At 42.3% G+C, this 27,328-nt stretch overlaps 1 protein-coding gene across 5 annotated transcripts in view; it reads right to left on the bottom strand.

The window, feature by feature from the left end:
- The window catches only part of DYM (dymeclin), a 296,719-nt gene that overhangs the window by 155,029 nt on the left and 114,362 nt on the right, over positions 1–27,328 (bottom strand). For all 5 annotated transcript variants that reach the window (XM_075532630.1, XM_075532631.1, XM_075532626.1 and 2 more), the window contains exons 9-13: positions 21,621–21,800; positions 15,401–15,579; positions 12,480–12,605; positions 3,339–3,452; positions 1,754–1,848 (exon numbers count right to left, since the gene is read on the bottom strand). In XM_075532630.1, coding sequence (XP_075388745.1) covers positions 1,754–1,848; positions 3,339–3,452; positions 12,480–12,605; positions 15,401–15,579; positions 21,621–21,800 — 694 coding nt within the window. The remainder of the gene's footprint in view (positions 1–1,753; positions 1,849–3,338; positions 3,453–12,479; positions 12,606–15,400; positions 15,580–21,620; positions 21,801–27,328) is intronic.

Below are 27,328 nucleotides of genomic sequence, written 5' to 3'. Positions count from 1 at the left end.
TGATTTGAATCTGTGCTTTCCTAATGAATGAGCTAAACATAAACTTGCACATAATTGTTTAGTCATTTGTTCATCCTCTTTGGAGAAATAGCTACTAAAGCCCTTTGCTCAATTTTTAATTAGGGTATTTGATATGTTTGTTGTTAGACATTGACATTTAGAAAATACTGCTGAAAGAGATGAAGCAACAGCTAAACAAATAGAAAGATACTCTAAATCCATGAACTAGAAAATTTAATATAGTTATGGTAACAATATTACCCAAAGCAATTTGTTGATTCAATGCAATCATGACATATAGCAAAGGAAACACCAATCCTCAACTTTATATGGAATGGGAAGACACCAATAAGCCAGAGGAATTTTGAGGGAAAACGAAGCAGGAGGGAGAACTCAGAGTTCCTGATGTCAAAAACTACTACTCAGCTATGGTAATGGAAACACGCAGGTAATGGTAATAATAGACAGAGACACCAACGGGTTAGGATCTTGAACCCATAAGTAAACCCAGACATCTGTGTTTACGGATTTTCGACAAGGGTACTAGTCTATTTAATGAGAACGGAAGAAGAGTAGCTTCAATAAATGATGCTGGGGAACCTGACTTTCAACATGCAGAAGAGTCAGGATCCATGCTGCCTATCACAGTCTAAAACCAGCTCAAAATGGACACAGGCTTAAATGTGAAACTAAAACCACAAATTCCTACAAGTAGAGGGATGTGACTACAGGGCTGTGTTGACAACAAGGAATTGTCAGCCGTGACAAAATCACGGGAAGTAGAGGGCAAAAACAATCATGGAGACCTCACAAAAAGTGATTTTGTTCATCAAAGCACATTTTTTTAAAATAAAAAGACAGTCTATGGGTTGGAATAAAAATTTCAGGAACTATAAAGGCTTAATATCCAAAATACACACAAGAGGGCCTCAAAAAAAGTTCTGTGAAAAATGGAATTAAAAGGTAATAGGGAAAGTAAATGTTTAGAAATTGATGATGGCAACATATGCACAAACATGCTTGAAACAAGTGATGTATGGAATGTTATAAAAACTGTAAGAGCCCCCAATAAAATGATTTTAAAAGAAAGACAATAGGATTTTTCTATGAATTCTCAAAAAGCCCCTTGTCTAAAACCTCTACAACTTAACAAGAAGAATAAACAACTAGTGCTATCCAATAACGGGCAAAGAACTTGAATAAACACTTCACCAAAGAGGATGTTCAAGGAGCAAACAAGCACTCACAAGAGTGTTCATGGGCCAGTGGGGAGACGCAAATGAAAATCCCGGAGAGGAAGCACTTCATTCCCACTAGATGGTTAAGAGTAAACGTGAACAGGAAATAACAAATGTTATTAGTATGCCAATTTTTAATCACACAGGTAACTCCTTAAAAGTTTTACGATGTGCTGTAAAACATTGAGAAAATAATGTTACTTAACAGCAACTAAGAAATACAAATACTTCACCATAAAGAGGGGATACACAAAATCTTAGATGCTATCAAAAGGCAACAAGTAGCTACAATTCATTGTAATTTAAAAGCTAGGCAAAAATAATTTTTAAAAATAAAAGGTAGGGTAGAAAACAAACCAAGATATTTCAACCAAACAAGAAAGTTATACGAATTCATCATGGAAAATTGACATTGTTCGAAGATAATACTGAAGTGGAGACCGCCCCAAGATCCTGCACAGGATGCTTACAAGGAGGAACTTCAGTCCAGGCTTTCTGTCAAAGTTCTTAATTACCTGATGATCCTCTGTGCAGCATACTGATGGAGAGAGCGAAACTGTGCCGACATGTTTGCTAAAGCTGCCAAGCAATTTGTGTGGAGGTACTTGTCCTGTCAGAGAAAAGCAGGTTTAGCACACTTATCACGTCTCCGTCTTCTCTACATCTTAAGGAAGGGTAACTAGGAGCAATAGTACACTCAACAGTCAATGACTTTAGAAAGTTCAAGTCCATGGCCCTTGTCCCTATTTCCCAAGTCCACCCAAAAAACTGAAAAACAAAGCTTTTCACAATTCATTTGGAAGCAATGGCTGACTCAAAGGACGATGCTGTTCATGATCTTTGTTTATTCTCACTATTGAGAATAATCAAATGCTTCGCTCCAGCAATATTAATGTTGAATTACATTACAGGGTGTCGCTCCAGACGACTCTAACGGTTAGATATGTAAGAGCATGTATGCACCATAGCTAACTTTCTGAAACACACAAAACTCCCTGCACAAAACATAGCTGACTTCCAGGGTTTCAGATAAAAACGAAGGACATTTATTTACATGGGTGCCACGGAGGAAACTAACTGAAAACAGTTCAGCAAACTTGATTCGCTTACTCTTACTATCCGACGTTTCATATTTATTACAATAAAAATTCTATTATTCAACTTATTCAATTATTATTCAATTTTATTACTAAAGCTTGATGCACACCTTTCCTGATTTTAAACCATGCAGTTTCTAAACTTTAGTCTGTTTGAACACCTGTCCCCTCAATCCAGGTACAAGTCCCGAATGAGCACAATGTGGTGCTCTGGGACTCCCATGCTTCCCAAGGGCATCCACGGGTTGTCGTGGTCCACCCAGCTGAGAGCTTTGCGCCGTCAATGACACACTAGTCGACATCTTTCTGGTGCTCCCTGCCTTGCGCCATCCTCCATCTGATATCACCAGTGACAGTCCCTGTTCCACTTCCCCTTCTGAGTCCAGCCCGAACCTCGGGCAGCTCCCTGTCCATGTTGCTAAGCCAAGAGTGGGCATCTCCCCAGCTGTGAACTGTCTGAACTTTGCTACTCCTTGATGATAAAGTTCTATTGACCAGAACGGAAATTTGGTACTGGGCTCTGTATAAGAAATCCATTTTTTAAAATTTTCCATTTACTCTTTAAAGTACTCTCTCTCTCTTCTACTTTTCTTTTCTGTCTGAACTCACAATTTCTTACAATTTGTTGTTGCTGCTTTTAAAATGCAAGCCAAGTTTTACTGCTCCAGCAATGGCATAAAATACAGCGCTTTCTATTTCCATGCGCCCACTACTTGCTTTTCATTTCATGCAAAATATTTGATTGTAAAATCCATTAAATATAGAAATGTACTTAATGGCACATGTAACAATTGCAGAACTGGGAAATACATACTCTTACCACAATAAAAAGAATGTAGCAAACATGGAGTGCCTTGCCCTGGGCTCATGTATTCGATGGCTATGCTGATCTGCATTTCTGACAACGTGTTTCGCGAGGATTCTAGCATTCCCAGCATTAGGTTTGGTTTAAGATACTGTCGTAATTGTACTGTAGACATTACAGTAGAAGAGAGTCACTTACTCTTGTCCTTGTCATGTTGTACTGAATGGTTCTTATCACGACTAGGATCAGGAGACTCCCCAACGAGATCTCGGTTAAAACCCGTTCTGAATACCAAGTAATATTTTTTAATATCTGTAACAGGGAGGAAAAGTTTAATAAGTAGGATTGCCTTCGAGGGAAAAGTACTTATACCACATTCACAATTTTTGATGACCCGTGGCTTTGTCCAGAAGGTAGGTTAAACACCAAGTTGATTGTGAGACATTCAGTTCTAGACAGTGAACTAAGCCAATGTGATCATGTCTCCTTCCTTGAGAGGTGGACAAACAGCACATGGTAATAGCATGCACCAATGCTCCATTGCATCTTCTCTGTGAAAAAGCCAGCTCTGAGCCCCCACCTTCCAAACCTTGCCTCTGACAACTGAATTTAGCCTCCCAAGAACCAGCTATAGCCTCGCCCTCCTCCTCTCACCCCACATTTACATGACCTATTCCTACATGCCTTTTAGGGTCTAGACAGGCACTGGAGGCACAGAGCCAAGCAGGATTGACTCTGTCTGCCAGGATGCACTGTGTAGGGAGGGGCAGTCAACACTGTCGCACAGTGTGAGGAGCGCGGTGGTGAGCACAGAGGAGCATTCAGTTAAGAACTGAGAAGGACTGTGGACGATAAGGACCACTCAAGGTCAAGGAAGCAACAGCTAGGGTCAAGTGCACACAGACTCCAACTCACCGAACTCTCAGGCAAACGCCCCAAGTTGCTCTCAGTCCCTGTTAGAAACAGTCCAGCACTGACCTGTTCTGAGGTCTCTACCCAAACGCTGGCAGAGAATAAACATCCAACACATGGTGGCTTAGTATTGTTTGTGAGGTGAAGAGTCAATCACACACCCTATTTATTTTTAAACTTTACTGAGAATTGAGTGAAGGAATACAGTGTGGACCATACATTCAACAATTCATACCCATGTTGTTTCAACTCATCCACTGCAATCCCCTCAAGGTACTACAACTCATACCACTTCCTCCGGGTGGCCTGTTTTCATTTGGTACCCGTTCCTCATCCTCTGAGCTCTGTCTTGGAGAAAGGCTACTCTCTGGTGTTAAAGAGTGCAGTCTTCTAACAGGGCTGAGTTTCAAGCCTAAAGGGTGACTAAGGGTCACCGTCTTGGGGGCTGCATCAGTCTCCATCCGACCCGTACGTCTGGTCTCTCCCATGATCCGGGGTTTTGTTCCACAGTATCATCTCTCGCTATCCGGGACCTTCTAACGCAGGTGATCCTTTTCAGGGCATTAAGTCGTGATATCCAGGCTTCATCTAGTTCTTCTGGTCTCTGGGTTGTGAAGGCTGGTGTTTGTTTGCATGATAATTAGTTCACTGTATTAACTATTTCTGTACATCTTTCGATTTTCATCATTTTTCTCTCCTCCAGATGTAGAGAAACTAACAGTTGCACCTTAATGAGTTTAAGACCTCAGTCACTTCTGGCCAGAGTAGAATGAACAGTACCTGTCTATGATGTAACTATGTTATGTCAATGAGCCCTAGTATCCCAAAACTGAAAACACATGCATTTCAACCTATTTTTTAAATGTGATCACAGTCTTAAAAGCCAAAACCACCCCTGTTGCTGTCCGATTGAGTCGACCTCGGAGACCACAAAGAAAGCCCACAAGTGTCCATAAGGTTTCACCAAGGTGGTCATCTTCCCAGAAGTGGAATGCCAGTCTCCGCCTGCAGAAAGTGGCTAATGGGTTCAGACTGCTGAACCCATTCAGTTGCTACAGCTGGCTAGCAGCATTAACCCCCGTGCGACCAGGCCACCTTAATAACGGCAATAATCAACAGCCGACGCGTCAAACCAGTAACAGTTTGTCAGCTGACTTCTCTGGGGCAGCGGTGATGTGCTCAAGCCCTGCCTTACTAGTTCGGCATTTTCAAAATATGTCCGGAGAACTTTGTTTCCGGAAAAGTTTTCAGGGTCAAAATTTATTTTCATGGCATCAGCAAGAATTCCATTCTTTCGTGAGTGCACAGTGGAGTTCTGCAGAGGCGCCCTGAGATCTCTGCCAGCACAATTCGGATGCAGAAGTGGATGTGCGAAGCAACGCACCTTCTGTTGAGGGAAACCTGGGATTCACAAAATCCTGCAAACGCCGCCACATCGAGGCAGCCGCACATTGATGGTGACGTCTATTACACTTTCACGAGCTTTTCTGTTTTCCCCCTAAAGTTTATTATTGTTGCTGTTGAGAAGAATCACAGCGCAACCTGGTACAAAGCAACAGTCCCCACAAACACGAGTTAACGACTCTGCCGACAGTCCTCCAGGGTCCAACCCTTCCCACCCTCCCTTCTGAGCTGCTTTCCCCCTTTCTGGTGCCTGTCCAATTCGGTGTTGCCAAACTGATCCTGTACAGATGTTAAAAGAATATAATGCTTAGGGTAGGCATTTTTTTAATTAGCTGAGCTAAACTATTGTTTAATTTTAAGGCGACTGCAGGGGATTTTGCTTTAAGGTCTAAAGACCTCAAGGCACAAGTTTCCAGGGCTCAACCCACTTTCCATGGCTCCAGAAAGTCTAGAGTACAGGAGAATTCTCTGCATTTCACCCTACTTGAACAGGATTCTTCTACAGAGTCTTTGATCAAAAGTTTCCGTAAAGGTAGTTGGGCACCAAGCAGTTCTTCTAGTCTCATGGGCTCAGAGGCAGTTGCGTAAGAATTAGCCGCTAGTTCTAGGTCTTCACCCTCTTCCCTGCCCTCTCTGTTGGCTCAGGTGATAAAGCCTTATTGCTGTGCCTTAGATGGCTGCTTGCCAGCTTCCCAGGCTCCAAATGCTGCATAAAAAGCTAGGAGGTAGAACAGAGGTACTAAATATATCACTAGACCAATGAACTAAGATTTTTAAAATTCTAAGCCTCCAAATCAAGAGACTTTATACAAAGCCGGCTGAGTAGCTAGTCTTGGTTTGCTGTTCCACTTTTCACAGGTGTGCAACCATTGACAAAGGCACTGAACCGACCGCTCTGCAAGTCTACTCGTAACCGTGTGATTTCTCTACCACCACTGACCTGCCCTTTCCTCCTCCTTCCTGTCGCTGATAATCATGAAGAATCGCGACGCCATTCTTGCAGGCTGAGCGGGATTCTGTTGCGTGCGTCACCAGTTTGCTCAATCGTGCATCTGTTGATAGTCGTGTGGGTTTCCCCATCTCCTGGCTGTCATGAACAATGCAGCGATGAGCACTGGTGGACCGCTTTTTTTCCGACTCTCTGCTGGAGTCTTTGGGACGTATCCCTAGGAGTGAGACGGCTGAGTTCTATGGAACTTCCCGTAAGTCGGAATTCACTCCACTGCGACGGGCTTGAAGGTAGTTCTTTTGTTAGTTCCTTTGAAGAATTACCATAGGCACTTTCCACAACAACTCTATCATTTTGTGTTCCCACCAGCAGTAGGTAAGGTTTCGACTTCCCCACATTCTCACCAACATTTGCCATTTTCTAGTTTGTTTGGTTTTTAACCTTAAACACCTAACGGAAGTAAAATGGTGTCTCATTGTATGTTTTGAATCTCCATGACGACTAAATTCTGAGCATCTTTTCATGTGTTTGGTAGTCATTTAAATGTCTAGTTAAAACCTTTGTCTATTTTTGATTAGGTTATAACCTCATCTTTTTATTGTGAAGTTATAGAAATTTTACTGTATTTTTTTCATAAATAGTATGTGTTGTCTATGTTTACTTATTGACTGCTCCATATCTTAGGAGGTATTTTTTTAAATACACTATGCTAACTTAAGAAATAATAAATGGCATATTTACAAAAATACTTCAGTGAGATAATGTGGTTGGCACATATAAACAGAAGGTGTTACTTATTTTTAAAAACGAAGAAGAAAGAAAAGAAAAACAGGGTTCATGTACTTTGATAGTGAGATTCACAGTCACGAGTTTGTCTTTTCACTTTTTGGTAAAGTTTTCGGCTCAATGAAAGTCCCACAGTTTTATGAGGTCTTTTTCTGTTGTGCTCTATCTATTGTTGAAAACTCAGCCTCTGTGGTTTCTGCTTGCTCTTCTAAGAGCTCCATGGTTTTATTCTGCACCGTTAGATACTGAGTTCTTGTGCATATGAACGTACGGTGTGAGGCAAGGATCCGGTTTCATTTTTTCCATACAAGCAAATTAAAATTTCTCAGAATTTGTTGAAGAGACTCCTCTTTCTCCACTGAATGGACTCAGCAGCCTTGTCATGAAACTGTTGACCATGGATGTATGAGTTTCTGCATTCTCAATTCAATTCCTCGGGTCTACGAGTCCACAAGGATACCAGTATCAAGCTGTTTTGCTTACTGTATCTGCATCGATGTCTTGAAATCAGATCCCGTGAGCACTCTTACTTTCTTCCTTCTTTCTCAGCCCTGCTTTAGTTATTTGGAGCCTCTTGTCTCTCCATCTAAAGTTGAGAATTGTTTTTCTTGTTTCTGTAAAGAATGCTATTGAAATTCTGATAAGGGTTCCATGGAATTTATAGATCACTTTGGGTAACAATGACATTTTAACAATATTAAGCTTTCCAATCCATGAACATGGAACATCTTTCTATTTCTTTAAGTCTTCTTTAATTTCTTTCAGCAATGTTTTACAGTTTTCATTAAATAAGTCTTTTACCTCCTTGGTTAGATCTATTCCTAGTTATTTTATTTCTTAGGTGCTATTGCTATTTCACATTCCTCACTGTTAGTATGCCGAAATGCAATTGATTTGTTTGTTGATCCTGTACCCTGCAACTTTGCTAAATTCTTTTATTATTGGTAAAAGTTTTCCTATGAACTTTTTTGGGATTTTAGATATTGAGGATCATTTCATCTGAGAATAGAGTTAATTTTACGTCTTCTGGATATCTTTGATTTCTTTTTCTTGTCTTATTGCTCTAGTTAAGAGTGCTAATACAGTATCATGTTAAATAAAAGTGGTGAGAAATGGTACCCTTATCTTGTTTCCAATCTCCATGGTGAGTTTTCCGTTCTACCTGATGAAGAATAGTGCTGGCTGTTGGCTTTCCAAACATGCCCTCCATCATATTGAGAGTTTCCCTTCTATTCAATTAGTTCTTAGGGTTTTCATCAAGAAAGAAATTTTATCAAATGCTCTTTTCTGGATCCATAGAAATGATCATGTGGTCTTCTTCCTTTTTCCTGCTGATATGGTATGCTACAGTGATTGACTGTCTAATGATAAGCCGTTTCTGCATTTTGGGAATAAATCCCACTAGGTTGTGGTGCCTGATTCTTTGATCATGGAAGAAGGTAACCACCTCGCCGGAGTGGTGGCGCCCACTGGTGGGCATGCGGACCTCAGCACGTGTTCTCGTGTGTGTTTGGATGAGACTTGAAAAAACAAGACCAAGAACTTCTGAGTCTCAATTAAGCAAGGAAGGGGATAGGAGGCATCAGAGAGGGAGAGAAAACAATAAGCAAAGATTAAAGGCTCTACAGACCCCAGAGTTCTGCTTTTTATTTTTTAACCCGAGTTTCTTGCAGAAATCGGTGCAAATAAAAAAGGCAAGCAATGAGGAAAACAAAAACTGAACACCCTGACAGATTTCAATGCTCCAACAGCAACAAAAATCACAAGATCCAAAAGTAACAGAGAAACAAAGGCCCGTCCAAATGAGCATGACAAAGGGAATGAAACTGCTCTAAAGATGACCAAATAATGGGGAAAGTAGGGCAGAATACAACAGCACTGAACATAATTAAAGATGTAAGGAAAAGACAACACATATCAAAAAGACTTAACGGGAAGCACTGAGAGTGCAAACTGTGGATTAAAAACACACACATTGCAACTGAGAAGAAAAGAAAATGAATGAGAAACACAATAGAATGTACCAACAGATTTAGCCAGGAAGAAGAAAGAATCCGTGAATTAGAGAATAAAGTCATTAACATTATGGAAGCCTGAGAGAACTAAGCATGGAGGCTTCAGAAGGCTGAACCCAGTTTAGTGGAATTGTGGGCACACTAAAGAGAGACCTAATAAAAACCCGTGGGAACTCAAGAAGAAGGTGTGAAAGAAAATCGAGCGGAAGAGTATCTGAAGAATTCATGACAGAAAATGTCGCCAATCTAACGAAGGGCTTCAATCTACATGTCCAAGAAGTCCAAAGGGCCCCACAGGATAAGCCTGTACCCCTCCTGATCTTAGCTCTTAGTTAAGGCTCAGAAAGTACAGAAAGCACACAGTGAAAGGAAGTCAAGGGCCAATAAGATTGTTAACTTTTCCTCAGAAACACAGGCAGTCAGAGGCAATGGAATGGGATCTTGCAAGTGCTGAAAGGGGAGTGACGGGGGAGGTAGGGAGGTGAGGGTGGGGAGGTGTACGGCAAGAGCACCACACCAGCAAAGCTAGTCTCCAAGAATGAGGGTGAAATTAAGTACTCCCAAACACACCGAAGCTGAAAGCACACATATCCATCAAACTGGCCCTACAGAAAACACCAGTGAGAGTTCTGTAGCTGGGGGAAAAAAACCTCAAATGGAAAAAGAAGGGAATCCCCAATACCCCAAAAAAAGGCTCACTAAAAAGAACCAACAAAACAGAAAAGCAAGCTGTATAAAACATAAAGACAAAAAAAAGGGGGCTTCAGACACACAGAGACAAATGACAAAATGGACAATAGGAGTCACCTCTTATCAGTCATTATAGTGAATAAATTAGGGGACCAGACTTAGGAAACAGACTAAATGCTCCAATTGAAAGACAGTGGCAGAATGGATTTAAAACAAACAACCAATCACATCAAACCACATGTTGTTTATTGGAGAAATACCTCAAACTCAAGGACACAAATAGGTTGAAAAGCAAAGGTTGGAGTAAAAATACTCTGTGCAAATAATAACCAAAAGAGGTGTTAAAATCAAGATCTAACAATCCTGATATTGATATGCTAACATCAGGGCACCTGAACATATAAACTGAATATGGACAAAATTTAAGGGAGAAAAAATAATTTAAAAAATTCTTTTAAAAAATAGCTGGAGGCAGGCTTCACTATACTTATGTTTAGAAAGAAAATCAAGAAGGAAAGATGATCAAGATGACACTATACACCGTCTAGACTCAACAGACATAGGAGAGGGCTTCAAAAAGTTGGTGGAAAACTCCATTATCCTTCCATTCCGTTTTGCCTCTCTCTATGCAAGCCCCCTGTGTGGAGAGCACACAGAGATGCACTCTCATCTAGGCTGCAAGGGTCATTTCCCAGGGAAGACAACACTGTAGGTCGCAAAGCAAGCCTTGGGAAATTTTAAGAGGTTGAAATTATACGAACTATTTTATCTGACCACAACGCCGTAGGAGCTAGACATCAGTCACAGAAAAAGCCTGGGAACTACACCACTGTGGGCATGAAACAAGAAATATGTCAAAGAAGAAATCACAAATCTCCTAGAGGCCAATGAATGGGAAGGCACAACAAACCAAAGCTTAAGAGGGAGATTCAGTCAGGGCAGTTCTCAGGAGGAAAACTATAAAATTTAAAAATATATACAATTATAAAATTGCAATGTTTGGGAAAGATTATTAGACTGTTAAATCTCTCAAAATGGGTCCTTTGATAACTGGTGCAGATATTTTTGCTGCCACTAGGTTCATTTATTTATTCCTGTTTTAGTTTTACCTTTTAATTGTGGGGGAAGCTTATAAAACTACAGTAGCAAATGCCTACATTAAAAAAAAAAAGATTTCGGAAAAAAGATCTAGGACCAGGACAATGGAAGTAACAAAGATTAGAACAGAAACAAATAAAACTTGAGACCAGGAAAGTGGAATCAATAAAACCAGAAGTTGAGTCTTTGAAAAGACTGATAGAAGCAACGGAACTTTATCTAGTCCGACACGAAAAAGAAAGGGGGAGATTAGAAGTGGCCAATAGATACAAGGACAATTATCACAGAATGTAGGGCAGCAGACTGGATGCCCTAAATGATGTAGCACACAGCCTACCCAGACTGTCTCAACAAGGAAAAGCAAGTGTCAACACCCCTGTACCAAGTGACTAGACCAGCAGGGACCAGAAACCTCCCACCCCAAAAATGTCCTGCACCAATGACTTCAAGGGGGATTAGACCAAACTTTTTCAAACGAACACCAAGATTGTTTAACTTATTCTAAAGGAGAAAGAGGGAATATGCCCTAAGTCATTTTATAAAGCAAACAACACCTTGATAATAGTATTACTTTTAAAAGCACCAAATGAATAGTTTAAAATCCTATGTTTTAAACCTGATGTGGCAATTGTGGAGAACAGTCACCCCACAAACAAATGTTTGGCGTCTTCGATCACTTTGAAGAGTATTAAACTAACATCGCGTGCAAGTCACTGCATGAATCCCACGAGGCGACATAAAACAGGGTACACATCAGGCCCCTTTATGAGTGATGGCAGTCTCAATCTTTGAAAGGTCACACAGCTGAATTTGGTCTGCTTCTCCTCCCTCTTGGCCCATTTATTTGAAAATAAATGATCCTTCCTGATGTGTGACAGAGGTCATTCATTCTTAACATCTGCTTGCACAAGTCAACTGTGGGACAGGCTATAGGAAGTGTTCTGAATAAGAGCAGTCTTAATTCATTCAGCATTCAACAGATACTTAATGCGTATCCACATAGCAAAACTAGTGTGTTATGCTACCAGAAAACAGGCTAGTCTTTGCCTGAATGCTTATGTTTCCCCCACCTTTGTGGAAAATATACAGTTGTCTAGCAACGCTGGAAGTTTAATAAAAAGTATAAATGAGTTATCATCGAGCTCACAGAGTTTTTGTTCCCTATCGCTGGCTCATTCTGGATGCAAGGGCCAAATCTGCTTGGCGATTTCTGCCACAATCAGAAGGTGAAAATAAAACTAAGAAAAATGAACCTAGTGGCAGAAAGAATATTTATTTGCCCCTATAACCAAACAGACCATCTGTTGAGAGAGTGAACACTGGCTTACTAGTCTTTCGCGAAGAAAGCACCACCTCATAAATCTTAAGAAAGACACCCTTTCTACGCCAGGGCCATGCAGAAACACGGACCAGAAGGGAAAAAGAACTTCTAAGGCAGTAGTAAGTCTGGACTCTGTAATCCTCATCAAAGCTCTGGTCACTTACCACTTCATGAATGGATCTATTGAAGCCATCATCTTCTGTCAGAATCAACAATATTATAAGAGCCATATAGACATGGTGTGAATTTCTTTCTTCAACATGATATAGAATCTCAAGAATTGGCAAAACCTAGGGCATTAAAATGATTATATAATTTTTCAATTACTTTTAAAATCACATAAAACACTTTAAGCATTTATACTTTTACTTTGTACCCTTTGCCTTCCTACGACAGCTTTATCTTTCTGGGGAGAGAAAAAAAATACTACCATATGGATCACTAAGCTAATCAAAAACACCCCTGGCTCTGTGAGGGTCTGCAAGCTGAGAAGGTTTCACAGAAATAGCTTAGCTCATGGTTCATTTGAAATTTTTGAGTCACAACACCTACCCAGCCCAACCAAAATTAAACGAATAACAGCTCCAAGATGGAATTAACTGTTTTAATCTATGTGATTAGCATCACTTATATCTCTCAAATACTGAGAAATAGAAACATCTTTATAGCTATCAGGTGCATAAGGATAGCCAGAGTGCTTCTTAGAAGCAAGGATGGCGAGACTTTGTCTCGCGTACTTGGGTTATGTTACCAGGCGAGACCAGCCCCTGGACAGGCGGGGCCGATGCAGTGGCTGCAGTGGCTGGCCCAGGATTTGGCAGTGTTCTGCTCTGCTGTGCATGTGGCCACTCTGAGTGGGGTGCTATGCGATGGCACCCCACGGCATCTGTCCAACATTTCACTCTACAACCCAACTGGCATTCAGAACAAGTTAGTCGACACTGTGTCATTTCTTTTAAGATGGAGGTAAGCCGATTACTATTAAAAGTAACAATTAAATATGCACATACTAGCTACATATCATACTTTAAATGAAATACTATAAACACAGGCTTAAGCCTCTCAACTATACTGTACACAAATGACCACTCTTGAGATGCTCAGTTTTAACTGGAGTTTTAGAATAAATTAGAACTGCTCAAAATGTTGGTCATCCAAGGGTCTGGTCATCCTGCTGAAATCCACTTTCTAGCTCCAAGTACGGGATTATCACTGATAATTATTACTAAGGTAAGCGAAGGTTTAAAACCCTTCAGTATGTACTTTTACAGATTGATAGTGTCATAAATGCAGAAAGATTAAATTCAGAATGAATATTACGAATTAGTACTTAGGAGTTGGTATATTTTGGTGTTCGTAAGAGAAAATAATATGAATGGCATACAAACTATGCTGAAAACAGCAATTACTTTTCATCAAGCCAACTAAACTTGAGTTTATAAAATGACACCAGTACCCTGTGATGAGATATATATATGTGTGTGTGGTTAGCTAGAGAGACGGACCTGTGCAGGGATCTGTGGGACACAGACGGGGCTTTCCACTCCCATGAAGAGTCACAGTGTCGGAAACCCACAGGAGCAGCGCTCCCCTGTCCTGTTAGCGTCATTATGAGTCAGTAGAAAACTGACATGCAGACAGATAACCTAGAGCAATCACTTCTCACTGACAAATGCCATCATCCTATATACCAACAGCTTTCCCGTGGAATCTTCTAGAACATGTGACAGATATCAGATAGGGGCTTTCTATTAATTGGCAACATTTCTCTTAGGATAAACTAAGTTCAGAGCGGTCTCTGTCTGTCTGCTCCACCATCAATAAATAAGGTTTCTCTTCACAAGTTTTCACGTACAGGAGCACTACATTCCTACACTCAATTTGGCAATTCCAGACACTGTTTTCCACACATGGCTAGTACAGAGATCAGTTCTTTCACCACACATTCAATTCTTAGTGTCATTTTGATACTGCATCTGCTTAGGCATTTTTAGATGCCACTGTGTGCATTTATCATGCACATGAAAAATGTGTCTACTGAGAGCCCACTGAATGTTGCTACAAGCCTGTAAAAGGCCACACACAGGCAAAACTGCAACTGCTATTTCTGAAATTTAAAAAAATTATATTAATGCATTAAGAGTCTGCACTTATCTATGAGGGAGTTTCAAAAACGTTGTGGAAAATTCCACTATCTTTTAAGTCCATTTCTTCCATGAACTTTTTTGAAGTCCCTTTGTATATATCATGTATTTCACATATATTATTAGCAGCCTGGGGAAGTAGCTTGCTTTTCTCCACTCATAGGAATATTGGTGCTTACACACTAGTCTTAATAAAAAATCAGTGATTGTTCACAGGGGTTTTTGGCCACGATCCAAAGTCCTGAAGCTGATTTCATTTACCAAGTGGAGGGCAGCAAACATGGCGCTCAACCATTCCAGAACAGCCCTGACCTCCGCGGCTCTGAGCGAGAGGGGGGGGGGGCACTGTAGAAACCCAGCCCTGACCTCTAAGGCTCTGAGAGGGGGAGGGCACTGTAGAAACCCAGCCCTGACCTCTAAGGCTCTGGGGGGGGGGGACACACTGTAGAAACCCAGCCCTGACCTCCGAGGCTCTGAGCGAGAGGGTGGGGGGGGGCACTGTAGAAACCCAGCTCAAATAGCACTCTTTGCTTCACCCGCTCTCATCAGGAAGATGCTTCAACTGTGAGTGAGGGGTTTCTTGACCGTGGGGGAGGGGGTGGAGAGGTAGGAGACCTGGAAGATAAATGGAACCAGAAGAGCATATGAGTCTCTTGGAGGGCTGGCTTGACCCAGCAGAATCGTGGGCTGAAGAACAAGGAGGGAAGGCTGGCACACCAGCGAGGGGTACACCTGGGTCCTCCTGCTCCCGAGGCCACCCCGCCCCCCTCCTCCGCCCCCAATACGAGGTATCTCCTCTGGTGAAAAAACGTACACCGCTCACTTCCGTCTGTGTGTGCTAGCATCTCCCCACCAAGCTATGGACTGCCACCTTGGTGGCAACCGGGCACACGCACTCATCCCAAACAGGATTCAAAACAAACGCACGAAATGATACTTACAAGATTTTCCATATCTGTGCGAGCCAACATGTACGTTCTAATATTACTGTTCTGATGGAGCAACGTATACAAGAGGAGAGTTGCCTGATCAGACGTCTGCTGTTCACACAGAGCTGTGTACAAACTATTGAAGTTAATCTGGAAAGCATGCAGAATTGATGAGGGGAATGGACTGCTATCTGGAATAGAGGAAAACAAAAAACATTACATTCATACTTTCCAGACAATGCCTTATATGAATAAGGAAGGCACTATTAAAATAATTTTATAACTGAATTCCCATTATTTGTATATGTCGCTACATTTCATATTTAAAATTTTTATTTATATTTAACTTTTTACTTTAAAGCGAATTCAGTGAAGTCACATAGTTTGACTTTGCTGGTATTTCTGCACTCATATATCTGAGTTCAATCTATTAAAATATGAATTTAAAAGAAATAGCGCTATGGGGCTGGGTCCCCAGCTCCCGAAAGGTACAACCTAAAACAGGTCCCTGAGACATTTTGCAACTAGCCCCACAGGGCCGTCCTTCCTGAGTAAAGGGACTCAGGGACAGAGGGTACAAAGCGGAGAATTCCCCTGTCAACTAGGGATGAGGGGAAATGCCTCAAAGCAAAGCCAACTGTTCACAAACGAGTAACCGTGACTCACGTTCCTCCACTACCGTTAACTCAATGAAAGGAAAAAGGCTAGAAGAACAACACAGTGTTTAGCTAGCTTTAAAATAAAACCAGAGCCAGCCATGTTCAATATTTGCTCCCAAATGATAGGCCCAAGTGAAGACAACCTAGTAGAAGACTTCAGTCACGCTTTTTATCTAAAGGAGTAAGACAACTAAGAAATATGTATGTATGTATTACATATAGATATGTAAGGGAAATCACAGAAAGCACACACGACAGTCCGTGTTGGGAAAATTCCCACTATTCCAAAATGGTCCGTCCCTACAGGTAACTACATTTGCTTCAGACCTGACGCAGGCAGCTGAGGAGGCGAGAGAAGCGGGTTCAACCGACCCGCAGAGAGCTACAATCCTGTCACAGGGAGCCCCGGGCCCTGGCACCACAGAGAGCGTTGGTTTTAATGTGCTTGGAAAAGTAAGCACCAGGAATTCTGAACCAGGGAGCACAAACAGTGCTAACCCTTCCAACGCCTGTGCCCCGCGGCACTCTCCCCTCGAACCTCGGCACTGGTGAAAGGAGCGCAGCTAGAAGTGTCTAAGGACGTGTCTACAGTCACAACACAGTGCCACGCTTTCCGTCCACGTTTGGAAGATGGGCTACTTTTTCAATCCTCACACGGTGTTTTTGACCCTGAAAAAAGCAATGCTTTTGTGTGACCAACTGCCTCTTTTTGTAGAAGGTGGCAAGAGGAAGTTGCCTGGCCGGCCTGTGGGTGCTCCAGATATTGTAGAATCTAGAAAAGACTCACTGGAGAAATATTTCTGTGCACATTATACACACACACACACACATACATATATATAGTATATATTTAAACACAATTTTCTGGCACCTAATCCACAAATTATACAATTCAACAGCTCAATCATATCAAGAATTGCACAATCATCACCGCAATAAATTTCAGAACATCTTCTCTTTATCCCCCATGATTAAATCATCTTTAAAACGAGCTGTGTAATCACCTTCTGTCCCAGTGCTCACTCTCCCCTCCCACTTTCATTGTCTACTCCCGAAAACATATTTTTGTTCAATGGAAGCCAAGTGACCCATTCTCCAGCCTGGGTTAGCACCGACTTCAAGTGACATCTGCACGTGTCAGTTGGCACGAGTAGGTCGTTAAGAGCTACAAAGCAGCTTTCACACTGACGGCTTTGTGTGCGCCACACCCAGGGCAGCCCAAGCAGTTCTCCAAAGGATGCAACAGAGGCTTGGCTACCGACTAACTTCCCAAGGCCAGCCCTGAATGGAGCCTCTCTCGTTGCCACAGCTGCTGTGCTGCTTCCCCTCAGAGGGGCATGGCTTTCCTGGTTTCTTCTGTCCTAAGTACTCACTTCGTTCTCACGCAGAACCTTCGGGAACGGAGATTACGAAACCCTGCCTTACAGATAAGGAAACAGGGGCCTAAGGAACAAAGGAGCGAATATGAACCCAGGTCAGGCAGACTCCAAAGCCAAGGTTCTGGACCACTGCCAGAGGGGCCTACTCCAAGCAAGGCAAGTACTAGCATTAGGGCTGAGCAGCAAAAGCAGTAACCACAAAAGAACAAAACCAAACTGTGCCTCAGTGGGTTTCTAAGACAGTCACTCTTTATAAAAGAAGAAAGCTTCTGAGCTAAATGGCTGTTTGTTTACCTTCAAGCCTTTAAGACCCCAGACGCTGTATCTTTTGATAGACACCACCAGCTTTCTTCACATTTGCTTATTAAAAAAAAAAATTTTTTTTTAAAGAAGAAAGCTTCATCTTTCGCCCACAGGGGGACTGGTGGCTTCGAACTGCTAACCTTGAGGTTAGCAGCCCAACAGGTAACCACTATGCCATCAGGGCTCTTAAAAGTAATGACAATAGCTATAATATTCTTAAGCCACCTATCACGCTGCAGAACCTAAGCTAATCATTTTCAAACTTTACCTCGTGTGGTATCTACAAAAATCCTATTGAGTGATGCTCTCTCTACTGTATAGGAAAAGGCACGGGAGAACACTGAGATTAAGCAACTGTTCTAGGTCTAACAGGCCCTAGGTGATGGAACTGTGGAGCGGTCTCTTTCCTCATCAAGAATTAGTACTCTCAACATAATGAAGAATTCAGAGAGTTCCTGGGTTATAAACATCTAGCTTAGGTACAACATGTAGTTATGAACCAATCCCTGCAAAGTCAATGATATTAAACACTGAAGGTGTGTGTGTGTGTGTGTGTGTCTGCATTGGTTCATAATCATTAGCAGATGTGACTTTGGGATGCATTATTGCCGCTGCTCCTACCGTAGAGGCAGTACCCTGGGTTATGAACTCAAACTTACAGACAACTCCCAAAGACTTTTAAATTAGTTCTGACATGGCTGACAGACCTGAAGTTTTACCCTCTGACAGATTCAGCACAGGGAATTCGTGGGTTGAAGCTCTGGAATGGGAGCCTCGGAAAAGGAACCTGGTGTGTGAGCGTGCTTGCTGGCGGCAAGGGAGGAGAGGGACACTGGTCCACAGTCATCTTCGGCCTGTGCTCACAATTCCAGGTTGGAGATTTGGTGCACATGCTGCCTTCCTTCAGTCGGAGGAGGAGGATTAGATTCCTGGAAAGGCTTTGACCCATCATTTTTCCCCTTTCCGACTCTCTATCCGGCTCACCGTAGCTTTAAAATCCAGGTCTGTTCCAACGGACCTCCCTAACCATGACTGACCTGATTCTCAAAGTTCTGAAAAACTCTCACAGACACAGCTAGGTCACGTAGAAAGAACATGTTTTGGAAATGTTGATGGCAACACACGTACAAATGTGCTTGGTACAGCTGATGTATGGATTATTATAAGAGCTGAAAGAGTCTCCAATTAAACTATTTGCTAAAATTAAAGACACAGAAACAGATCTTTTTTGCAACCCAGGACTGCCTGTATTGTTCTGTCTAAAATATTTCAGTGCACCTGGAAGTGGTTCTTTGCTGCATAGACAGGCACAATCTACTAACTACATCCTGAGATAAACATTTGACTGAGGCTGGATATAAACTGCTCCCAGCCATGGCAACGGAACAGCCACCTTGCGACTTCATCCACTATCCAGAAGAAATGTGTATGAGGGGGCTTCGGAGCGTTCGTGGGAAAATGGAATGAAAAGATAAGGGAATCTTTCACCAAACTTTTTGAAGCGTCACAGATCAGAACAGTTCTGGAAAAGAATATGGTAAAGAGCATCAAGTCTTTAAAATGTTCTCATCCAATAATTCTACTTCTTACCCATCTTAATTATATTAGTTTTGGATAATTCTTGATGAATTAATTACTAGGAGCCCTGGTAGCACTGTGGGCTAGGCATCGCATGGCTAACTAAAAGGTTGGCAGTTCAAATCCACTAGATGCCTCAGGTGAAAGGTCAGGTCATCTGCTCCTACCAAGATTCGATTGTCAGAGACCATCTAGGGCAGTGATTCTCCACCTTCCTAATGCCCAGACCCTTTCAGACAGTTCCTCCTGTTGTGGTGACTCCCCAACCATAACATTATTTTTGTTGCTACTTGATATCTGTCATTTTGCTACTGTTATGAATCGGGCGACCCAGAGTTTGACCCCCCAAAGGGGTCCCGACCCACAGGTTGAGAACCGGGGTCACTGCAGGCCAGCACCAACTCAGTGGCCGTGGATTGGTTTGAAGTTTGGGTCAGAGTGATCTTCTGGAACACTGGTGGCACAATGGTTAAGTGTTTGGCTGCCAATCAAAAGGTCAATGTTCAACTCCTCCAGCCACTCCGCAGGAGAAAGAGCTGACATCAGCTCCCATAGAGGCTGTAACTTAGGAACCCCTCCGGGGCAGTTCTATCGTGCTGCATATGGTCACTGTGAGTCACAAACCAACTGGTGGCAACCACCAGCAGCAGAGGAATCGTGCTCTGAGAACCTAGCCTTTAGCTAAGAGATTGCAGTTTGGGCATGGAGCGTTCCTGCTCATATTCCAATTCTAACAAAGTCCAGGGCCCTGGTTTCCAGTGACCCAGGGAAACCTGAAAAGCAGTGGAGCTGCCCTACAAGGTTTCCACGACTGTAGTCTCTGGAGAAGCCGACCCCCCATCCATCTCCCACAGAGCAGCTAGCTCAGGGGCAACCTGCACCCATTTCTCCACATGGTGTGCCTGGAACGTGGCCACGCCTCTCAGTTTGTGAACTGTCTGAGTCTGCCTGCTTCTGTCTGTAATGGCAGAGTTAAGAATCTGGGACAGAGACCATATGGCCCAAATATATGCCGTGTCCTAATTAAATTTTTAGTTCTATAAAACTTCAACTGGACTATAGATTCTAACCTTAAACTTAAAACAACCCACGACTCGAATTTTCCAGCTAATTCCTTAACCTAGTATATATAACAGGCCGATCCAAATTGAGCACGTGTTTACTTTGGTGGCATCTGCAAGAACTGTTAATTTTTTTAAATGGCTAAAAAGGATTATAAAACTCATAAATGATTTACTTAACCTGTCAGAGAATATTGATCCAGTCAGGAAAAACAAAACAAAACAAACAAAACTAAGTTTTTCTGACAACTAACCCATACGACAGTATCCAAACTGACAGCTCCAAAAAAGATATAACACTAAAGAATATGGGGTAAAGAGCCTCATCTTTTCTCATTAAAAAAAAGACTATCCTGGTGAAAAAAGCTGGTGGTGCCCAGCTATCAAAAGATATAGCACCTGGGGTCTCAGAGGCTTGCAGGTAAACAAGCAGCCATCTAGCTTAGAAGCATCAAAACCCACATGAAAGAAGCACATCAGTCTGTATGATCACGAGGTGTAAAAGGGACCAGGTATCAGACATCAAAGAACAAAAAAAAATCATATCACTGTAAATGAGGGTCAGTGCAGAGTGGAGACCCAAAGCCCATCTGTAGGCAACTGGATACCCCCTTACTGAAGGGTCCCAGGGAGGAGATGAACCAGTCAGGTTGCAGGGTAGCAACAATGAAACATACAACTTTCCTCTAGTTCTTCAATGCTTCTTCCCCACACTATCATGATCCCAATTTTACCTTACAAATCTGGCTAGACCAGAGGATGTACATTTAGTACAGATAGTAACTAGAAACACAGGGAATTCAGGACAGATGACCCCTTTAGGACCAGTGGTGAGAGCGGTGATATCTGGAGTGTGGAGGGAAGGTGGGGTGAAAAGGGGCAACCAATTACAAGGATCTATACATAACCTCCTCCCTGGGGGATGGACAAAAGAAAAGTGGGTGAAGGGAGACATCAGACAGTGTAAAATATGACAAAATAATAATAATTTATAAATTATCAAGGGTTCATGAGGGAGGGGGAAGTAGGAAAGGAGCGGGGAAAATGAGGAGCTGATATTAAGGGCTCAAGTAGAAAGCAAATGTTTTGAGAATGATGATGGCAACAAATGTACAAATGTGCTTGACACATGGATGGATGTATATATGGATTATGATAAGAGTTGTATGAGCCCCCAATAAAATGATTTTTAAAAAAAGACTATCCAGAGGGAAGGGGGTAGGTAAGTAAATAAAATAAAAATGCCACCAACCTTGTGTGTTCTTAAAGGACATGATGGCCTGTCTGTAAGGGTTTGGTGCATCTGGCCCGTCTGTCAGGTTGGCCAGCACCAGCAGAAGCAGGAGGCTCTGGTTGGCCAGAGGTGAAGCAAGCTCTGGGGTTTGCTGCTTGCTGCCCACGCCGCCTAGTGTGAAGACAGTCCAGAGGCCAGCTGGAAGGAAAGGGACACAGTAGTTAAGATGTGACATCAACATGAGTAGCCATTCTGAACAATATTCGATGCTCTGTGAAAAAGGTAAAATACACACTTTCTTTTCTTTTTGTATTATAAACTAAGTTTATGATTTTAAAAATTCGTTATAGCCCAAGTATACGGAATTTTCAGAAGGCTGCCTTGCCTCATTCACAGAATTCTCTCTATAGGTAAGCACTATTAAGATTCTTATATGCCCTTCTTGATTTTTCTTGGCTAACATACACATAACTGTAAGAGAATTTTAATGTATAACACTACACTAGCATACTAAAAAACAAGAGCAACGTATATAATTATCTAGGAAAATGGAAGATATCAGGAATGGTCAAAGGGAGAAACGTCTGAGTGGACAAATTACCCTAGAAGAAAGGGAGACACAATGACAGAGCACATCCTCTAAGACAAGTCAAATCCAGGAGTATATGCGCAAGTCCAGCGATCTCTGCAAGAACAGAAGCCGTCACACTCCCCAACAGTCCTCCTCAACACAACAACTGCTTTTAAAACGAAGGAGAGACGTGAAGAGATATATTTAGATATCCTAGACAAAACAACACATTAAATCTGGTAGTAAAATCTGCTTTAAAAAATGATAAGTTAAAAATATTCCAACAAAATGACAGACACCTTTACTAAACAAAAATATGAACGTATGAATATTTTGATGCTTCTTGACATATCTGCCATCCAGGTATATATGATTCTGAAGGTTTCTGCTCTCTTACATTGACACTACCTCACCATGACAATTTGGGCATTTTTGTTTTTTAAGGGACTCAAATCATGTTCCTTCTAATGCCGAGTTCTGGAAACAAAAAGAAGTCTGAAGGGGCAAGATCAGAGGGTGGGGGGGGGTGTGGTAAAATTTCCCAACAAAATTCTTACAGGACTCCACAGGGAAAGTGGGACCAGACTTCAACCCAGTGCCACAAGGTGTGAATCCAACATCCCCACGTGGAGTAGGGAACCAGTGGAGAGGTCTGGGAGGCTGGCCCCAGAACCATAAATTAAGTGGATTCCTGCCCCTCCCCCGAGAAGAATTTGTTTCAAAGGACGACATTGACTCTGCAGCTCCGGGTGATGGACATATCTGATCAGAGCACACGGGAGCAGATGAAGGGGAAGGAGGAGAGAGTGGAGAACAGCCTGACCCACCAGGCCATAAGAATGATGCTCTCGATTAGAGCAGCCAGTCCACACAGAGAACAACATGGCTGGCCCCACTATGAGACATGATGCCCCTCAGTGACCAAGGGCGATACAGGGGACAGCACCGGAGACACAGTGTGCGAATTGCACCTGACCTGATCCCACCACACCGAGGCAAAGCACTGGGGGAGTGCAGAGGAACAGCAAGGGAATGGAGTGGCAAGGTCCCCAGGGAATGCTGAAAGTGGACTTTGGGGCCAGGGCGTGGTGCCCCAACAGACTGGACTGGAAAACGCTCCTAAAGGGCCAGCAAACGATCCTGAACTAACTACAAGCTTTTCTTTCTTGATGTGTTTTGTTTTGTTCTTTGTCAGTGGTTTGTTTTTGTTGTTTTGTTGTCTGGTTGTATACTGTTGCTTTGTTTTCCTCTGTCTTGTTTTCATGCATGTTATTGTCTCCACAGGTCTGTCTAAATAAGACAGGCTGGATGAACTATCTGGAGTTAAAACAATGGGACCGACAGTTCCGGGGGGACTTGGGATAGGGGGAGGTAGGGCGGGGTAAGGAAGTGGTGTTAACAAACACAAGGACAAGGGAACAACATGGGACCCAAAATGGTAGTGAGGGGGGAGTGACAGGCCTGGTAGGGAATGATCAAGGGTAAGGGTACATAAAGAAGAGGTATAGCTGTAACCCAGGTGGGGACGGAGCATGGTAGTGGGGCAGGGGAAAGTCAAGGGAGATGGAGGAAAGAGCTAGGAGTCAAAGGGCATTTATAGAGGTCTAGTCAAAGACATGTACATGCAGATATATATATATATATATATATATATATGGATGGGGAAATAGATCTATGTGTCTATATTTATAGGTTTAGTATTAAGGTGGCAGAAGGACCTTGGGCCTCTACTCAAGCACTCCCTCAATGCATGAATACTTTCTTTTATTAAATTGGCACTCTACGATGCTCACCCTCCCAACACAACTGCTGAAGCCAAAGTGGGTGAACAAGTAAATGTGGTGAAGAAAGCTGATGGTGCCCGGCTATCAAAAAAGATAGTGTCTGGGGTCTTAAAGACTTGAAGATAAACAAGCGGCCATCTAGCTCAGAAGCAAAAAAGCCCACATGGAAGAACACATCAGCCTGTGTGATCACGTGGTCCCGAAGGGATCAGTTATCAGGCATCAAAGAACAAAAAATCATATCATTGGCTGCACACCTCCATGATACGATCGCCGAAGACAAACGGGTGCATAAGCAAATGTGGTGAAGAAAACTGATGGTGCCCGGCTATCAAAAGAGATAGTGTCTGGGGTCTTAAAGGCTTGAAGGTGAACAAGCGGCCATCTAGCTCAGAAGCAACAAAGCCCACATGGAAGAAGCACACCAGTCTGTGCGATCACAAAGTGCCAAAGGGACCAGGTAAAAGGCATCATGCAAAAAAAAATAATAATACACACACACACACACACATATATATATATATATATGTATATATACACACCATCGTGAGTGAAGGGGGAAGTGCAGAGTGGAGACCCAAAGCCCATTTGTCGGCCACTGGAGATGGGTCAGTCAGGGTGCGATGTAGTACCGATGAAGAAGACAGCTTTCCCCCAGATCCTGGATGCTTCCTCCCACAAACTACAATGATTCAAATTCTACCTTGCAGGACTGGATAGGGCCTGTACACTGGTGCATATGGGAGCTGGAGGCACAGGGAATCCAACAGGGTGGATGATACCTTCAGGACCAAGGGAGTGAGGGGCGATACTGGGAGAGTAGAGGGTGAGTGGGTTGGAAAGGGGGAACCGATTACAAGGATCCACATGTGACCTCCTCCCTGGGAGACGGATGGCAGAGAAGCGGGGGAAGGGAGACTCCGGATAGGGCAAGATATGACAAAATAACAATCTATAAATTATCAAGGGTTCATGAGGGAGGGGGGAGCGGGAAGGGAGGGGATAAAAAGAGGACCTGATGCAAAGGGCTTAAGTGGAGAGCAAATGCTTTGAAAATGATTAGGGCAAAGAATGTACGGATTTGCTTTATACAATTGATGTATGTATATGTATGGATTGTGATAAGAGTTGTATGAGCCCCTAATAAAATGTAAAAAAAAAAAATTCTTACAGGACAACCCTTGTTAGCCTGGAAGAGAGACCACAGGCACTGTCGTCGACGGGGAAAAATCCTCCGCACGATTGTGCTGACCTTGTTCTCACCCATGTGGCTTCAATGTTCTTAACACTACTTCGTAATGAGTCCCCGAGAGATAGGTCATTCTACGACCTTTGAGAACACCTCTCACGATAACCTCTTTGGGACGCCCACACTGGAATTGTGCAGTCGGAGTTGGTCGACCTCTCAGCCTCCAGTGGGACTGGCCCAGCAGATCCTTCTCGGGACCAGAAGGCACTATTTCGATTGGACCCTTGGCGGGAAGCACCCTAACACCACCAAGACACGTGTATCACGGAGAGGACATGCCATGAGCCGCTGAGAGTTTAAACATGCTGCTTTGCTTGGAAGCAGAACCCTGCTAGCAGTACTCTGACTACGTGCAGAAATGCTTCGTGGTCAGCAAAGGTCTCGTCTCAAAACCTTAAGAACTGATCACCATGTAAAGTCTATTAACTTACATATTGTCATTTTTAAAATGAGGGGAAAGTGCCACTAACTCAATAGAACCAAAATTTCCCTTGGTAGACATTAACACCTATCCCCCTAAAGAAGGACCCAATTCTTACAAACTAGAAAAGGAAATTTTTCATTTCTAAAATCTCCCTGACCAGAGCCCCCAGTAGTCGACACGGAAAGGAACGCCATTACGATCCAAGTCCTGACTGCACCACTTGTGTTCTAAGCAAAAGCACTTAGGCAAGAAAATGAAAACCAAAATATTAAAATCAGGAAAAAAAATCATTCATTTGCAGGCAACAATTGTCTACTTAGAATTTCAATGTCAAGCACACAGTAGCCAGTAACCACTTGTTACTGAGCACTTGGAATGTGGCTAGTTTGAACTAAGTTATCCTATAAGGGCAAAATACATGCTAACTATGAACACTTACTACCAAAAAAAATGAAATGAGAAGGAAAAAGGTAACATCAATATTTTAAAATACTGACCATACGTTGAAATGTGCATATATACCGATATTTGATATACTAAGGTTGTTGAAATGTACGCATATACTGATATTTGATATACTAAGGTAAATCACTCAAATTCATTTCACCTGTGTCTTTTTAATATTGCTAACCAAATTTTTAAAGTACATCTGTGGTTTACATTCTGTTTCCACTTAACAAGCTGCTCTGGGATAGCAAAGAGAATCAACGGAGACACTAGTAACATTGATAGGAAAATCTGGCATAGTTCTATGGCCAAAAGATCAATGGCCTTCTGACTGACAAGTGATATATAATTAGAAACTATATTCCATTCCAATCACAACAGCAACAAATTCAATAAAATATTAGCACTAGAGATAAAATATGTAAATCCTTTAGTGAGATAACCACAGTACTTGGGTAAAGGCCATCTGAGGTCTGAATTAATGTAGGGACACAAAGTGTCCCAAGACAAAAAAAACTCAATGCTATAAAAAATGTCAAGCTTCTCCCTACATTAATCTAAAATATAATGCAATCCCCATCAAAATGCAAACAGGGACGACTTACATATCTTATAACACGCCAGTAAAATATTGTTAGAGTAAAAAAACACATACAAGAAAAAATGATTTAAGAAAAACCAGAATGGAGGAATGCTCCCCATCAGAGAATTTGAACCATGCTACATTCACTTAAAATTGTGGTATTGGTAGTTCAGCAGATAAACACATGTCAATGAAATGACATTTGAGAATTGAAGTTTATGATACTGGTAGAAGTCCATCTGTGAACAAAGTAAAGTCCTATAAGTTGTATTGGGATAATAAGTTTCAATAATTGTCTCCAGTAATTATTTACAGCAGTATGTAGAAGAAACAAAGGCATCTTGGTGATATAATGGACTACATGCCGGGCCAGTCCTCTGTGGACAATGATGAGGCTAGCTGCCGGCTCCTGTAAAAAGACGGACAGACAGTCTCAGAAGCCCTAAGGGACAGGGCTACTCTGTCCTGTTGGGTTGCTATGAGTCAAAAACAACTCTATGGCAGTGGTTTGTGTGCAAATAAAGGAATTTTAAACAATATGATTCATGGTCATTTGATTACTTAAAAACTAGCTATTCTCATATGAAAAACATAAAGCTGTAAGACAAAAATAACAGACAAGGGGGAAACATTTGCAACACATGTACCAGGAAAGACTGCTTAACAAA

Source organism: Tenrec ecaudatus, chromosome 15 (assembly GCF_050624435.1).
Source record: "Tenrec ecaudatus isolate mTenEca1 chromosome 15, mTenEca1.hap1, whole genome shotgun sequence".
In the NCBI taxonomy this organism is placed as follows: Eukaryota; Metazoa; Chordata; class Mammalia; order Afrosoricida; family Tenrecidae; genus Tenrec; species Tenrec ecaudatus.
Note: the sequence above shows the minus strand (reverse complement) of the source record. Positions and strands in the feature narration are given on the sequence as shown.